Source organism: Nipponia nippon, unplaced genomic scaffold (assembly GCF_047370975.1).
Source record: "Nipponia nippon isolate SJK-2023a ecotype South Korea unplaced genomic scaffold, ASM4737097v1 scaffold_1, whole genome shotgun sequence".
Lineage (NCBI taxonomy): Eukaryota > Metazoa > Chordata > Aves > Pelecaniformes > Threskiornithidae > Nipponia > Nipponia nippon.
This window is the reverse complement of record NW_028262290.1, coordinates 166664768-166681164: the sequence shown is the minus strand read 5'-3', so window position 1 is coordinate 166681164 and position 16397 is coordinate 166664768. Positions and strand designations below refer to the sequence as shown.

Here is a 16397-nt window from a genome sequence, read left to right as displayed (position 1 = left end):
CCATTTACTCTTTCCTCCATTGCATTTGCGTATACTTTAAATTTTTTTGGACAAGTTTGAAAATCCTAACACGAAAAATAAACCCCAACAAAACAAAAATCTTGGTCATTCAAAAATGCCATTAAGGAGCTGGGAGTTGCTGTGTCCAGTATTTTGGGAGGTAGGTTGCACTTCAGGATGGGAGTGATTTGCTTCTTCCCCTCTACAGAAGATTAACCTTTTTTTTTTTTTTAATAACAGAAACCCCAAATAGGGGATTCTCAGCTAACCTTCCTCTTAGCGGCCCTTAGGCAGCCTGTCAGGTCTTGGCATCTTCCTCCGAGGCCTCATGTAACCCTGAGCCAACTGGAAGCCGTGTACAAGTTGCTGTTGTTCGGATGAACGTTCCTCCTTCCCGACTTCTCAGGTAGCTTCTGTGGTTAAAGCCAAGGCTACTGTGAACAGCCGGTACCTGAGCAGGAAGAAGTACTCCCATAGTAGAGGGGTTGACATACATCTCCACTCCACTCTGGCAACAGGCATGTTTCTTGGTGGTTTTATTCAGATGTAAATGTACTGCTGGCTGAGAACCAACATGGTGGAGCAACCGAGAACCATCTCCAGAGGCTAGTTTTTTTAAAAACACAGAAATATGTTTTTTTCCAAGTTTCTGTGGTATGTAAGCTGGCCTGTTAAGGCCTTCCTTTGTGGCCTCAAGCACAGAAAGGGCATAGCAGAATCCAGCATTGCTTGATGTGACATGCTCAATACTGGCAAAACATCTGTGATGACAGCCCGGTTGTTATTTTGCAGACAGCTGTGGAAATGGAGGTCCTTCACCTTCCCCAGCTGGTCTCCTGTCCCTCTGCTGCACGTTGCTGCTCCCGCAGCTCTGCCAGCAGTTCACGTTAGCCCCCGATCCTCGAGCGAGGGCGAGGTCTATTTAACATCGCCGTTAATGACCTGGATGAGGGAGCAGATTGTTTGTAGATCGTGCCAGATGTGGGAGAGCAGTCAGTATGGTGGAAAGCACAGTTGCCATTCAGAGCCGCTTTGGCAGGTTGGGAAGATGGACTGACAGGCGCCTCGGGAAGCTCAGCAAAGGCAAAAAGTCCTGCACCTGGAATGGAGTAAGCCCCTGGAGCGGGACAGGCCGGAAAGCAGCTTCGCAGCAAAGGCCAAGGTGGACGTGAGTCAGGCAGAAAGGCCAACTGCGTCCCGGGCTGCGCGAGCAAGCGTAGCCGGGAGGGTTGAGGGGAAGGGAGTCTTCCCTCTGTTTGGCCCTTGTGAAACCGCAGTCCTGTGTCCAGCCTGGGGCTCTGCAGTGGGAGGAAGGCGCTGGCATACAGGAGCACGTATTGGAGTGGGGAGCTGTAGCGTACCACGGAGGAGGAGAGGCCAAGGAGACTGAGTATCTTCAGCCCTAAGTAGTGATCTTGCTGCAGGCCTACAACTACTTACTGGGAGGGTGTAGGGAAGGTGGAGGCAGATTCTTCTCAGGGTACGCAGTGGAAGGACAAGAGGCAATGGACAGAGGGGAAATTCTGAATAGATCGAAGGAAAAAAGTGTTCGTTATGAGGGTTATCGAATACTAGAATAAGTGCCCAGAGAGGCTGTGGGACCCTGGGGATGTGCAGACCCAGACTGGACATGGCTCTGAGCACCCTGCTCTTGTTGGCCCTGGTTTGAGCAGGAGTTTGCACCGGAGCCTTCCAGAGATCCCTTCCGCACAGGGGGTCTGTGATGACAGAGGTCACTGCTCGAAGCAGGGCTAACCCCAAATTTAGGCTCAGAGCCCTGTCTGGTTGACTTTTGAATAGCTCCAATGATGGAGAGTCCACAGCTACTCTGGTCCCTTTTACAGTGTTTGGCTGCTCTCATTGGGCCCAGGCCACGGGGTGAGGGTCAGCAAGGCTCAGGGCCGGGTCCTGCACTGGGGGCACAGCAACCCCAGGCACCGCTGCAGGCGTGGGGAGGAGCGGCTGGGAGCTGCCCGGCGGGAAAGGGCCTGGGGGGGGTGGTCGACAGCCGCTGAACACGAGCCAGCAGGGTGCCCAGGTGGCCAAGAGGGCCAGTGGCATCCTGGCTTGTATCAGGATTAGTGTGGCCAGCAGGAGCAGGGCAGGGATCGTCCCCCTGTGCTGGGCACTGGTGAGGCCGCCCCTCGAAGGCTGTGCTCAGCGCTGGGCCCCTCACCCCAAGGCGGCCATGGAGGGGCTGGAGCGTGGCCAGAGCAGGGCAGCGAGGCTGGGGCAGGGGCTGGAGCCCAAGGCTGGGGAGGAGCGGCTGGGGGAGCTGGGGGTGCTCAGCCTGGAGAGGAGGAGGCTGAGGGGAGCCCTCATCGCTCTCTGCAACCGCCTGAAAGGAGGCTGGAGCCGGGGGGGTCGGTCTCTTCTCCCCAGGAACAAGCGATGGGACAAGAGGGAACGGCCTCAAGCTGCGCCAGGGCAGGTTTGGGTTGGGTATTAGGGAAAGTTCCTTCCCCAAAGGGCTGTCAGGCCCTGGCCCAGGCTGCCCAGGGCAGGGGCTGAGTCCCCATCCCTGGAGGGATTGAAAAGCCGGGGAGATGTGGTGCTTGGGGACATGGTTTAGTGGTGGCCTTGGCAGCGCTGGGTTGATGGTTGGACTCGAGGATCTTAAGGGTCTTTTCTAACCCAAACCATTCTATGATTCTATGATGTATTGTGAAGAATTTTCTTACTTACGTCTAATTGGAATTTCCCTTGCTGCAGCTTGTGTCCTTTCCCTGTACACCCCCGAGACAAGTCTGGGGTCACCTTCACTATAACCACTAAATAATTAGCTGAAGACTGCGTTTTAGATTCCCTCCTCAGTCTCCTCCAGGCTGGATGAGTCCAGTTAACCCAGTATCTCCTTTTGCACCATGTTCTCCTGCCACGTCACCATTTTGGTGGCCTCCACTGGGCTAGCACAGGCTGGTGAGGCTGGCAGGCACCTCTGGAGGTCCTCTGGTCCCCCCGCCGCCCACGCTGGACTCAGGATGAGGAAGGGTGGCTGCTTCTTCCCCAGGCTAGATGTGGGTGACTGGGACGGAGGGACGCAGTTGTCTTCCCGGGAGGTGGCAATTTATTGCTTCTGTAGGCCGAGCTCATTGCACCCACTGAAATTACTTCCACCTCTGGCTACAGAAAATAGTTTTCCCTGCTTAGCAGCTAGTAAGAGCGCAAAATCCTTGCATCCCAGCAGGTCTTCAGGAAGTGAAAAAAAAATCCATGACACCTCTGCCAGGATTTGGGGCGGTTTTGCTTTGAAAGGCTGCAAGAGTAGAAAGCGTTCTCAAGGTAGGATTGTGTGCAGGGCTGGAGGAATCTCGCTAAGGTAGGCAAAGGGACTTGTGAAACGGTCAGCATCCAGAAGAGCTCGGTGCTTCCATCACCCTTCACTTGGTGCCTGCTGGCTGCTTAGATTTTGTGCCTCTAAATGAGTTAAGTTCTATAAAAGCTTATTGTTCTGGCTCCTTAAAACTGAGGGTGACTGCACAGGGAAATCCACCTCTGGATAAGCGTGTAGCATGAATCTGAAGTGTTTCCCTTAGATTTCTGGACTTACTCAGGCATCAACATCAAAATAATTTAGTGAAAAAATCGTCACCTGTTCAACTCATTCTGCTTTGTTTATCCCATAGACTCAATTTTATTATTTTAGTTTCTGTCTGTCTCGGCCTCAGTCAGGCGCAGGATGGGTGCAGTGTGTATCTCCCCCAGGCTTTTGTTTTCAGCAGGTCATTTGTGACGAGCTGGTGCTACATGTCGTTCAGAGGGACTAAAACCGATTGCTGCTTGTGAGAGAGAAGAGGCTGCGCTGTGTCTCCGGATTGTGCCTTGCGCTGGGCATTTTTACCTCTGGTGTATTACGACATGATTTTATTATTTCTTTTTCTCTTCCCTTCCATTGCGCAGTGAAATGATAATAATTAGCCGTTGTATTTTTGTCGGGCTAATAGCAAATCTGACAAGCTTTGCTTCTGATTTCATTGTTCTTTTTCAGCCTTTGGTTGTTCAGCCTGAAGCCTTGTCTTTAGCTGTTGCTTGTCTCCTCCTTGGCCTTTGATGATTCAGGCTAATCCCGAGCGAAGGGGGCAGAGTATTGCATGAAAACAATCCCAAGGCCTTCATATTTATTCTGGCAATATTGCAAGAAAAGTTCAGCTATAAACGGGGAAAATACGTCAGAAATTGAAGGCCTGATAGATGGTTGTGCATCAGACGACAAAAAGACAGAAGTTACGTGGTCAGAAAGCCCAGGAAACTCGGGTCTCCGGTTCATTTTGGTGCTGACTGTTCCCACTTGTTGGTCAACGTCTCTGTAACGGCCGTCTTGCTTTTTCTACCAGTTCAATTCTAATACGGTTTTAATCACTTTTGAGAACCTCTGGAGCTGAAAACATTATTCCAAACTCTCTGAAACCTCAGTTTCTCAACTTCCAAATAGTTTGAAGTCTTTGTTGTGGGATAGCTGCTACAATCATCTGAAGATTGTAGTAGCAAAGGAGCAAGAAGATAAATGTTTCGTAGCTGTTTTGGCATCTCATTGCTACTATTAAAAGCCCTTTGAGGACCAGTGAAGTTAATGACAAATGTTGGAAATGGTTTAAATCTTAATGAAGAAAATGAGGTGATTAGTATAGGGTTTGGGTCAGGAAAGCAGCCATCTGAATACAACGAATGTCTCATTTTTGTGCGGGCTGCAGAATGGTTGAGACATGGCTCTGCTTAATGTTTTTAGCACTACTGACTTTCAGGTGATGGAGAGTCATTCAGGTGAGGTCCTGCAAGAAATTCCCTTCTTTTTCTCCCAGCATTTTTAGTTGCGTTATCTCTTGTGTTGGGGAAATACATCCAACATTTCCTATGGAAGCTAAAGCCCTCTTGCATTGCGACTGCGTCTCCTGTCCTGCAGAGGTTGGATTAAGCTGGAGTGGGCTCATTTTTCATGACCCATTCATTTTTCGAGCTCTTCTGTCTGAAAGCCTAGTTAAAAAAAAAAAAAAAAAAAAAAGCACAATGTTTCTTGCTTATGTCTTAACCATAGTTACCCGCTGCTGAAGCTGCCGCTGCCTGGAACAGGACCTGTGGAGTACAGCACCCCCGTGAAGGATTACTCTCCGCCCTCTCCCGACGCGCGTCTGCAGCACGGGGATCTCGGCGAGCGTCCTGACTGGGTGAGTCCTGCAGTGGGGGTGGCTGGGTGTGCAGGGGGGAGATGAGATGGTGAAACATCCCTGCTGTGTTACCTACCCCTTACTGCAATCAACGGAAAGTATTTCTGGTGACGTGTTCCTTTGTGTAACTGCTAAGTTTAGGCTGTATTTGTCTTGTGTTAGTCTTACTCTATCAGAAGAACGGACACTAGGCGTTTGCAAGGCTTAAGAGCTTTGAAATGCTGTTTAAGAGCCCATTTTTCAAGGATGACTTTATCTAATGCGAGTAGTACACTTTTTAAAGCATTATTAGGTTTTAAATAAGTTTAATGACGGGTTCTGGCATAACAGGCCCCAATTTCCTAATGTCATACGAAGGCATGCAGTTTTAGAGCAGCAGGACGAGCCTCCTGCTGACACACACCGCTTCGTGGACCTGCCCTTGGCCTCCTCTGAAGGGTGAGAATAGGATTTAGTCAGCCTTCACTGCTGCAACTGTCTGTGGAGGTGCTACCAGTAATTACGATGGTGGCTTTGGTGTTGTCAGGCTCTCTCTGGAGGGATCTGGATTCTGGCTTATCAACCAGCTTATCCTTTGAAGATCACTAACGAGCTGTCAGAATGGAAATGTCTGTCTGGCCTGGAGGTGGAAGACAGACTGCCCAGCTCCTCAGCGCCTGCAATTTTCTCTCCTTTGGCTTTAAAATACTGCATCTAGCAGGGTTTTTTCTGATGATGTAGGTAGTCTAGGCTTCACCTCCAAGACATGGGCTTTTTTCTTAAGGTCACATTCAAGAGTTTTTCATTTGAATTAGAATTTAGACAGCCACAGATTCTGTCTGTGGAGCTAGCTTCTACAGTGTGGCCCAGGGAGTGTAGGGATGCTTGAGGAACCTGGTGACTTGGGTGTAATCTAAAGGTTGGGTTGGGTTGGGTTTGGTTTGGTTTTTTAATTGGCTGGTATGTATCGTGCAGGTAAACTGGACTTATATCCTTAAGGGCTAGGGGTAAGGAATTAACTCTTCTTTTGCATGAGCAAACTGGAACCCTGATGCTTTCCAAGAAGGCTGAGAGCCTGGTCCAATTCTAAAGTCATCCTTTGTAACCTGCATTGTTCTTTTTCATTCCAGGGTCTCTCTTAAGTAGAAGTTACCTGTTGGATTAATGCTTTTGATGCCTCCAGCCCTCTGCTCTCTCCATGTGTGCTCTTTTCCCTGTGATTGCAGTCATTTGCTGCCTTCTACACTTCCTGGTGTCGCTGAGAGCTTTTTGCATTGTGCTGTTAACTCTGGCTGCTGCTGGCTGATTAAATCTTCCCTTCTGCTTTGTTGCCTAGTTCAGCTAATAGAGCACAAAAGTGCTGGCTGCCACGGCCTGTCAGCGCTGCAGTCCCCAGAGCAGGGTCAGCACCCTGGGCACAGAGACCAGGAAGATTTAAATGGCACACAGCAGAATCAGCACAGGTTGGGGAAACTGCGGTGCTGTGAGAGGCATCTGTGAGAGGCAGCGAGTCTCTGCTCCTGCCTTTCATTCCGGTACCAAATTCAGCAGGAGCTGGGAGCCTCTGCCTCACAAAGCAGTGCAACAGACTGATGCCAAAATGGTCAGTGGCATTTTGCCTCTTTGAGAAACAGACTCTTTTTGTTCTTGCTAAGTTAGTACTGTCATGTTTCACCTCTAATTCGGGAAAGGAAAATATAGTCTGGCAAACCCTTTCCTGAAAAGTTGCCAAGCTGTGGTCTAATTCTGCTAAGCAGCTTCCCACTCATCCTGTGTTTTCATTCTCCCTCTGGTTTTCCCCGCAGTATGTTGGTGCTCCTGTGGCCTACATTCAGCAGATCTTTGTGAAAGCTACCGTCTCCCCATGGCAGAAGAACTTCCTTGCTGTTGATGTATTTCGTTCACCACTGTCCCGCGTCTTCCAGCTAGTGGAGGAGATTCGAAACCATGCTCTGAGAGACAGGTAATTACTGTTCATTAACGTTTGTGTAGAAGGTAGACTGCCCGCTGTTGGACACACCCATCTTCTAAATTACTGCCTCGTAAGTCTGATTATTAGCTTTGAATTTGTAAGATTCTCAAAATGAAAAGAAAACGAGAGATCACTGCTAACAAGCGACAGCATATCCATCCTGTGCGTAGAGCAGTCTAGCCTTTGTGCTAGAGAACTTGCCTGTCCTCTAGCCACTGATAATTGTCAGGAACCTTCCAGTCAGAGTCTTAGGCAGAGGGGTCTGGAAGGGTCCTCCAAGGTTGTACCTGTTACAGCAGATAGCAGCGTCATATAATCCCTTCGTAAGCACTCAAGCTTCGTATTAAAGCAGGTTCATTTGGCCCCACTGTGCCTATTGTGAAGCTCTTCTAGAATTTCACATGGTCGGGAACCTTCTGACTTTCCACTTCGACTATATTTAGGACCAGTTTATACCTGCTTGTTTTTGTCCTGACGCAGCCTTTGTACACAAATAGCTTTCCTCTGCTTCCAGATATTTACAGGGAGAACTCATACTCCCCACCCCAAATCCTTGTTTGTTAAGATAGACCTATGAAACTCTTGGCTTACTCTGGTAAGATGGTGCTGTGTTCGGTTTGTCATCCTGGTTGCTCCTCTTGGCACCGCTGTTGTTACTGTATTGTTCCTGAACGTGGGAGATTCGAACTGTACCCAGTATTCTTGGACAAGTCTCATTTGTGTGCCGTTTTCCTTGGAAATGCCTCTTCTGAAATATAGCGAGATTGCAGGTCCTTTTTCGTGGCCAGTCACATCACTTTTACACGCTATGAAATGACTGATTAACATCTCCGTGTCCCTCTCTGTCATTTCCAGCTGATGAGCTCCCACCTTGGAGCAGAAACTGTTTTTAGTCCCCAAGTGCATGGTCTTGCACTTCGTACTGTTCATAGAAAGGGGATTAAATCTATTCCAGCCCTCGCGTCATCCACTTCGGATATTCTGTTCCTTTTCTGTATTAACAGTGTTTCTTTATTTTGTGTCATTGGCAGATCTCTCTGTATCTTAATCTGAGGTTATTAATAAAAATATATCCTGGTTCTCTGAACTGTCTGTGGGAAATTCCGCTTTGTTTTCCTCAGTGCTGGTGCTTCCCCTTTCAGCAGCTGCGTGACCGTTTTCCTGTTAACCTCATTCTTTACTGCCTCACAATTTTTGTGCTATTTTTTGTGTCTTTCCTGTGAACTAAAGCATTTTCTGTGCGGTGCTGCATCGAAGGCTTTATTGAGGCCCAAGTAGATGACATCTGCTGTGCTTTCCCCTTCCAAGAAGTTAGGCATTTTAAAGAAAAGATTAGTTCGGCATTCTCTCTTTGTAAACCAAGAACGCATTTTATAATTGTTAACTTGCCTCTGTTTATTTTTTAAATAGGTTTTCCTTCGAGTTCTAAGTTTTTACCTGTGGTCAAGTTCTTGGCTGGGTTTACTTTCTAAGGACAGAAATGCTTCCCTACTTGCCTGTCGATGTTCAGTGAGAATAATGATGCTGAGAACAGGCCAAGTGTGGTGAAAAATGGTCAGATTAGAGTCTTTGATCATTTCCTAGCTTTTCAGCCAGGAGCTTTCTTCATTCTTTGTCCTCTAACTCGCACGCGTAGGGAAGATTTGCTGCTCGTTCATAGTTCCTTAACAGCATCCTTCATTCCTTCATTTTTGAGAGCGTCCACTTTACTACTCTACCTGATGAATTCTCCTTTTTTTTCAAACCATTCCGCGCAAGCTAGTTGCCTGCTCTCGCTGTGGTAATTTTTTAGAAATGCTATTTATGCTATTAAATATGTTGTTCTTTCCTACCGGCTCACAAAGCCTTGGCACTGACATTCCTTCTGTGTTTTCAGTTCATCTCCTCCTTTATCATATGTCTAATTTCAGATAGGAATCTGTGTATAGTTGCCAATTACAAGTTAGAAACAACTCGGTCCCAGGGCGCGTGTTGTCTCCTCGTTATCTCCCCTTGGTGTTGCCCTTGATGAACAGTGATGCAGCATGGAAGCAAAATTAAACTTACCAGAAGAAAGAGACTTAAGCGCTTAGACCTAAACCTTGGGATAAGGGCTCCCGTTTTGGTGACGGACTCGGATATTTCAGGAAACATCTAACTTTGAGATAAACTCTGAAATGACCTCAGAAGTCATTATGGAATTCCTTGTTGTCAGTTGCTTTTGTCAGTATCCAAGTTAAGTGCAGCTGATTTTCTTAATATGAAAAAAACAGTGTTTTCTACTAAAGTGGTACAGAAAGAGCTGAAGAAACAGGATAAGAAACAGAAGGTGATTATATTTTCATCAGCTGTAAGATCACTGAAACTTTGAGCAGTCATCATTTGTAAAAAGTCAGCAGTGACCTGAAATTTATAGTCGCTCAGTTTGTGTTTTCTGGTATCGCTCTCTGCATCCACAGCACGCTGGTAGGGACGTTGGCTGTGTGCGTTTGCTTCACAAATAAGAACCTACACAGGCGTATCTGCAGTATAATCTGGTATTGCTGTTATGTTTCAGAGTTAGCTACAGCTGAAATACAAAACAATAGTTGTCTAACTCTTCCTGGAGCTATTACTGGAGGCATCACTGCATCAGTTCCTTTAGATTATCTTTCAGAAAGCTCCTGTTCCTATAAACGCGGTATTCTCAAGCATATTTTCTAGTATTTTCTTTTGATAGCTGTGACTTTCTGAGGTAGCTTGCCATATAGTGACAGAATATAGATTCTGGAGGGAGTGTTCGCAAAGACGTAACTCAGATCATCAGCAGTTGGTTTCCGTGTTTTCTCTTTGTAGTCATTCAAACTCCTCTAGAGAAGGCATTTACAATAAGACCTCAACTGGTTTGTCTTCTGGAGCTCTGTAGACTGTGAGACTGGGGCCAGGGAAGGCGGGTCTCTTGTATCTTAACTTAGCCTTTCTTAAATACACCCTTCCTGTGCAAATCCCACCAGTTGCCCGGATCACCTTGAGGGAATTGTTCTCTTCTGGACCAGCAGCTCTTCCTTGTCTAGCCAAAGGGCGTGCTGACAGGTTTTGTCGCTAAACTGTCACAGTCAGATCCTATTGTCAGCCCAAGTTGAGTCTTGCTTGAATTACTAGTTGATAAGGATTATGTAATTGGGTTAACATAGAATCATAGAATCATCAAGGTTAGAAAAGACCCTTAAGATCATCGAGTCCAACCATTAACCTATCACTGCCAAGTCCATCTATACCATGTCTTCAAGCACCGTATCTATCCGTTCTTTAAATACCTCCAGGGGTGGAGACTCAACCCCTTCCCTGGGCAGCCTGGGCCAGTGCTTGACCACCCTCTCGGTGAAGAAGTTTTTCCTAATGTCCAACCTAACCCTGCCCTGGCGCAGCTTGAGGCCGTTCCCTCTCGTTCTATCACTCGTTACTAGGGAGAAGAGACCGACCCCCACCTCGCTACAGCCTCCTTTCAGGCAGTTGTAGAGAGCAATAAGGTCTCCCCTCAGCCTCCTCTTCTCCAGGCTAAACAACCCCAGCTCCCTCAGCCGCTCCTCATAAGCCTTGTGCTCCAGACCCTTCACCAACTTCATTGCCCTCCTCTGGCCACGCTCCAGCACCTCGATGTCCTTCTTGTAGTGAGGGGCCCAGCGCTGAACACAGCACTCGAGGTGCGGCCTCACCAGTGCCCAGCACAGGGGCACCATCACCTCCCTGGTCCTGCTGGCCACACTATTCCTGATGCAAGCCAGGATGCCACTGGCCCCCTTGGCCACCTGGGCACCCTGCTGGCTCATGTTCAGGTGTCTGTCCACCAACACCCCCAGGTCCTTTTCCGCCAGACAGCTCTCCAGCCACTCCTCCCCCAGCCTGTAGCGGTGCCTGGGGTTGTTGTGACTGAAGTGCATGAGGTTTGGGAACAAACACAAGTTCCGTTTTGTACTAGTTACACCTCTATTAACTTCTGAACCTGTAAGGCATTTGCTTTTCCATACAATGCAGAGGAATCCTGAAAACATTTTGCACAGTTGCAGATATTGAATCCTTTGTACATTTTAGAGCCCTCTATACGCCTTAAGTAATCCACCTCAGGAAGGCTAATAAAGATTTCTGTAAAATGGCCCATCGCATATGTGGAAAGAAGCATGCAGAGGAGTTTAAGGTCTTTGAAGAAGAATTCCAGGGAGACAGTTTCTCGGTAGTCTGGAGGCATCTTAAATGTGGAAGTGAAAATTGTGGTGCCTAGGATGGGTGAAGAGTGAAAGCCGAGTGGCCAGACGGTATGCAGAGAAATGATCGTGGGGTTCTGGAGCCTGTACGCCTGTTACAGTGAGATCCTGGGCTGTGGCCCGAGGCTCTTGGTCCTTAGTTCTGAAAAACAAGAGCAGTAACATGGTGGTGCAGGGCCTTGGGGTATTCATCTCGGCAGCTTTGCCTTTTGTTTGTGAGTTGCAACATACACGGCAGCTTCTAATCTTCGTTTGCGTTTCAGTTCTGGTGTCAAAAGCTTGGAGGAAGTTTGCCTTCAGGTAACAGATCTTCTGCCTGGCCTCAAGAAGCTGCGGAATCTGCTCCCCGAACACGGCTGTCTGTTACTGTCTCCAGGGAACTTCTGGCAGAACGACCGAGAGCGATTCAATGCTGACCCAGATATCATCAAAACCATCTACCAGCATGAACCAAAGACATTACAAACATCAGCTACTCTCAAAGGTAAGAGGTTGAAGTGCCAAAGAAGCTGTGAGAAATGCCTGCCGCTTGCATTGCTGTTTTGTCTTTGGTATCTCCAACATCTAGATTGCCATTATTACCAAATTGGGTGGTGTTTTGCTACTCACAGCATCTGGAACGAAGCTACCACATATATGTCATCTCTCATTTTATATCTGTATTTGAATTCAGTTCTGTATTTGTGAAAGGTAAGTAATTCCACTCAGCCAGACTGCTTTCCCTAGATGTAAAAATAGCAGGTAACTTGTCCAAGTCTTTTTGTTCCTTGTATGCTACACATGCTCCAGCCTCTCTTTTTCCCTCACGCTATTGTCTGTCCTACTCAAAGCCTGTCTCATTGTCACAGATAAACGGACATTCATCCTGCTCCCTCTTGTGCCTTCACTGGTAGTTGCTTGCATATTCCCCGAGTTGACACTGGATATCATGAAAGTATTTTTCTCTCTTAATTAAAACAATAAGTCTGACCACGTCTGGGATCGTATAGTTTAGTGGTTCTGTAAGGCTGGAGGAAATGCTGCTCCTTTGGTTTTAAAGGAACTTTGTAGGTGTCAGGAAGCCTACAGTATGACGTGTCTGAACAGGGGGTTTGTAACCCAGAAGTGAGTTTGTTTTAAAGGTTATTTTTTGAGCATCCAGAGTGCGTGCACACTGTGGTTTGGGGCACATGGAGCCTCTCTTGGAGCGCTCATTCACACCCAAGACAGAGGTCCGCAATATCCGGGGAATTCCTGAGAGCAGTGGTACTGTTCATCGTGATGCATAATTTTTTTAAGTCTGCGTTTTAGCGCACAAGATTAACAGAAGAAACATTAAATAGTCCTTTGCAATGCAAAGTCTTGCTGGAATCTCTGGTTCAAATCACACACCGACATGCACAAAAACAAGTGTCCCAGGATTTCTTTGGCTGCATCCTTAAAGGTAATGCCCGTCTCCTCTGTCGAAGGACACATTGGGTGCCCGCTGGACGTGCCTGTGCACTAACACACACAGCACGGGGAGCAAGCAGGAGGAATGAGAGGTGCATGCAGCTGGAGGGCTACAACCTCATCCAGCTCACAGAGGTGACGTGGGGCAGCTCGCGGTACTGGAGTGCTGCCATGGGGAGGCACAGGCTCTTCGGGAAGGACAGGCTGGGAGGGCGAGGAGTTGTCCTTTGTGTGAGCGAGCAGCGGGAACGTGGGGGGCTTTGCTGCGGAGCGAGCGATGAGCCAGTTGAGAGCTCGTGGGTTAGGATTAGAGGGCAGGCCTTGTCTGGTACAGACAGGTCAGGAAGAAGATGATGAGGACAGACAACTTCCCCACTGGAAGGAAGATTTTTCTTGCGTTTAAAGGGAAATCCCGTGTTTTAACGGGTGCCCATTGCCTCTCATCCTGTCACTGGGCACTGCTGAGAAGAGACGCTCCATCATCTTTACTCCCCTGCATCGGGTATTTATCCACATTGATAAGGTCTCAGCAGAGCACTGAGAAAGTGCTTCCTATAAGAACAGTAGTTCTCGTTCAGCATTCTTCCCAAGGAACACCTCTTGTATCCCATCTTTTTTGTTTGTTTTGTTGTTATCCTCATGGTTCGTTCATTCTGTGTTTTTGCAGATCTGTTGTTTGGACTCCCTGGGAAGTACAGCGGGGTGAACCTCTATAATAGGAAGCGAGTGGTATCGTACATGGTCACACTGGGTCTCCAGCGATATGATTCCAGGTAAGGAGCTTTAGCTGTGCTATTTCTGTGTTAGGGAGCCGTTGTTCAATTCTTGGCAAGTTTGCTGTTTTCTCTACTCTGATTATTGTTATGCTTTTCTTTCATCTCCATTTTCTTGTGTTTTAGAGTATTTTAGGATCTTCTGAACATGCCATGGAAAAATAGGGTGCTGTTTTGGGGAGAAAACTTTCTGTGTTTTAAGGAAATAAAATACTATCAGTTCTCAGTTTCTCTTAAAAAAAAGTATATATAGTACCCAGAGCTGCCAACGGGAGTTCCTCTGATGATGGCTTCACCGGCACGCAGAGCTGTCGTTGCAGCCAAGGCCCAGTAGGTCTGTTTTGACCCAGTTCCTGGTACAAAGTGGTTTGCTTTCCAGTAAGCACTAATTCAACTGGTACCAACTGTGAAAACCCTTTGGCAGTGTTGGCAAAACTGGCTGGGATTGAGTGGATCTGAGGACTAAACGCTCTGCTCCGTGCTGCACAGAATTCCCCAGGGAATGCCTGGGATAGAATTGGCAGCACAGTAGTCGAAACTTGCTCTGCTGCCGCCCATGCAAGAAGCCTTCAGCCTCAAGGACTGCCATGTAGCATCTTTCATCAGCCCTACTTATGTAAAATATAGGGGATATTTGAGACTGCAGCATGTTCTGTTCCCCAGGGCCAAGATTTTGTGTGATGAGTCTTCACTGTAAATAGTTTTGCTGAGTCTTCACAGCTCTCTTTGAATCTTCATAGCAATCAAGGTCTGTGAGATTGCCACAGTACAGATGTGACAAATGTAGTTTGGGCCACAGAGGAACAGACTCAGCAGTCAGGCCTAGAGAGAACGGTGCTTTGTAAGTCTGTGTGAATCTACAGAGCTTCTTCCTACTTGATCTGCACCATCGAGCTCCTCCTTGGAATCGTGCGCTGGTTGTTGCGTACAGTGTGACATCCTCCTGCTTGCTTTTCACCTCAGGTTCCTCAGCAGCCTCCGCTCTCGCCTCAAGCTGCTGCATCCCAGCCCTAACTGCACGCTGCGAGAGGAGAACATCGTTCACGTCCACTTCAAGGAAGAGATTGGCATTGCTGAGCTGATACCCCTTGTCACCACCTACATTATACTCTTCGCTTACATCTACTTCTCCACACGTAGGTTTGTGGGGTGGAGAGCCTGGAGGGGGGAGCAAGCTAATAAGCCACCTACACACCTGCCAGCTGAATATATGTAAGGGATCAGTGGTGGGGTGCCCTTTCCCTGGCTACAGACAAGAGAAGGACTCCTGTCCGTAGCACTGCAGTTCCCTCCTGTTTCAGCAGGAAAGGTGGTGGTGAAATTTTAGCCTGAGCTGTCATGTAGAGAGTTAGTAGTCCTGTTAATCTGATTTCTGCTAATTTGTCCCTCTTAGCCAGTGTGATGTTATTCCTTGTGATACCTTCTGAGGTGTTTTCTGTAGTAATGACAGTTTTTCCAATTTGGAGAGACTGATTTGTTGTGAGACAGATCAAATACATGTTCTGAGCTGGTGGGTTTAGACCTTACTAGCCACATTTAAGTTCCTTTTTTCATGCCCCAATAGTGCTGTACTGGAACTGGTTTGAGCTGCAAGCCATGCATTATCCCCTGTCCCGTCCTTGTTACACGTACTGGGAAGATCTGGGAGCTGCATTTCAGCCATTGAGACTGAACTACCATTACTTCTGGGTTGCAGAGCTGCCTGCTGAAATGAGTCAGGATGGGGATCCCTTCTCCTTCAGTTTTTATTAACGTCGTTTTCTTTTGCTTGGTAACCGAGGCTTTGCATTCTGTTTTTCAGGGAAGATTGACATGGTGAAATCGAAATGGGGCCTGGCACTGGCAGCGGTCGTGACGGTGCTCAGCTCTCTGCTCATGTCTGTGGGGCTGTGCACACTATTTGGTTTGACACCTACTCTTAATGGAGGGTATGTTTCCAGCGCCAAACCTCTTCCTACAGAAGGGCAGATGGAGGTGAAATCATTTGAAAACAGCTGTTAAATGCTTAGTCTTTAAGATTTAGTATTTTTCAAGTAAGTTCACGTGAGATTATTTTACACACTGATGTGCCAAATTATGGGCTGAAGGACTGTGTTTTTGCTGGCCAGCAAATAGACCCGACTGGATCCCAGTCCTGGAGATGCCTTATTGCTTAGGAGTTGGCTCTTTCTGCCTAAAGCAGAAGGAATTGTTGGGACAATGTCCTATTCGTAACCGGACTTCCTGGCAGCTAAGGAGGCTCTCACGTACTTTCCTCCTGCAGTGACTTGTTGCAGCATCCAAAAGGGCTTGTTGCCTGTTCTCGGGCTGACGGTGGTTCATGACATTTTACTCAGAAAAATCTTTAAAGGTGGCAGAGCTGACCTGTGGTATTTGTGCCTGGGAGGCTGCCTGGGTGCCTCTGCACCCACCACTGCGGGTCATCAGCTCTTCTTTAGACTGGGGTTCCTGTGCGTGTTAGAGTTGGCGTTGGGGACTTCTGGTGTGGTTACTACCATGCGTTGTATTTGTGGCAAGCTGAAAACCCCTGAGAAAGCTCTAACTGGCACCTCTCCCACCTGAGTTCTACCCACTGTTCGTTTCTCATTAACTAAAGCTCAGTTCAGAATCTTTCTTTTGATTTGCAGATCCCTTTCCTAAGCCGTTAAGGAAATATCCTTATTTTTCTTCCCATCTCCGCCTCGCAGCTGTACACCGCAGGGACGATGAAGAGTCTGACCCATGAGGGAGACTCCTCAATGCTGGTGATAGTTTACCGGGCGCCATACCTAGATGGAGGAATTCCTCTCCCAGGAGCCTAAACCAGTTATCAATAATTGACTTCAGAAACGGAAGCATTTGTTGTTTCTGGTTTTACTGC

General features: G+C 47.7%; 1 protein-coding gene across 10 annotated transcripts in view; it reads left to right on the top strand.

The window, feature by feature from the left end:
• The window catches only part of SCAP (SREBF chaperone), a 67954-nt gene that overhangs the window by 29882 nt on the left and 21675 nt on the right, over positions 1 to 16397 (top strand). For all 10 annotated transcript variants that reach the window (XM_087732588.1, XM_087732615.1, XM_087732573.1 and 7 more), the window contains 6 exons: positions 5033 to 5162; positions 6947 to 7104; positions 11597 to 11817; positions 13432 to 13537; positions 14501 to 14673; positions 15339 to 15465. In XM_087732588.1, coding sequence (XP_087588714.1) covers positions 5033 to 5162; positions 6947 to 7104; positions 11597 to 11817; positions 13432 to 13537; positions 14501 to 14673; positions 15339 to 15465 — 915 coding nt within the window. The remainder of the gene's footprint in view (positions 1 to 5032; positions 5163 to 6946; positions 7105 to 11596; positions 11818 to 13431; positions 13538 to 14500; positions 14674 to 15338; positions 15466 to 16397) is intronic.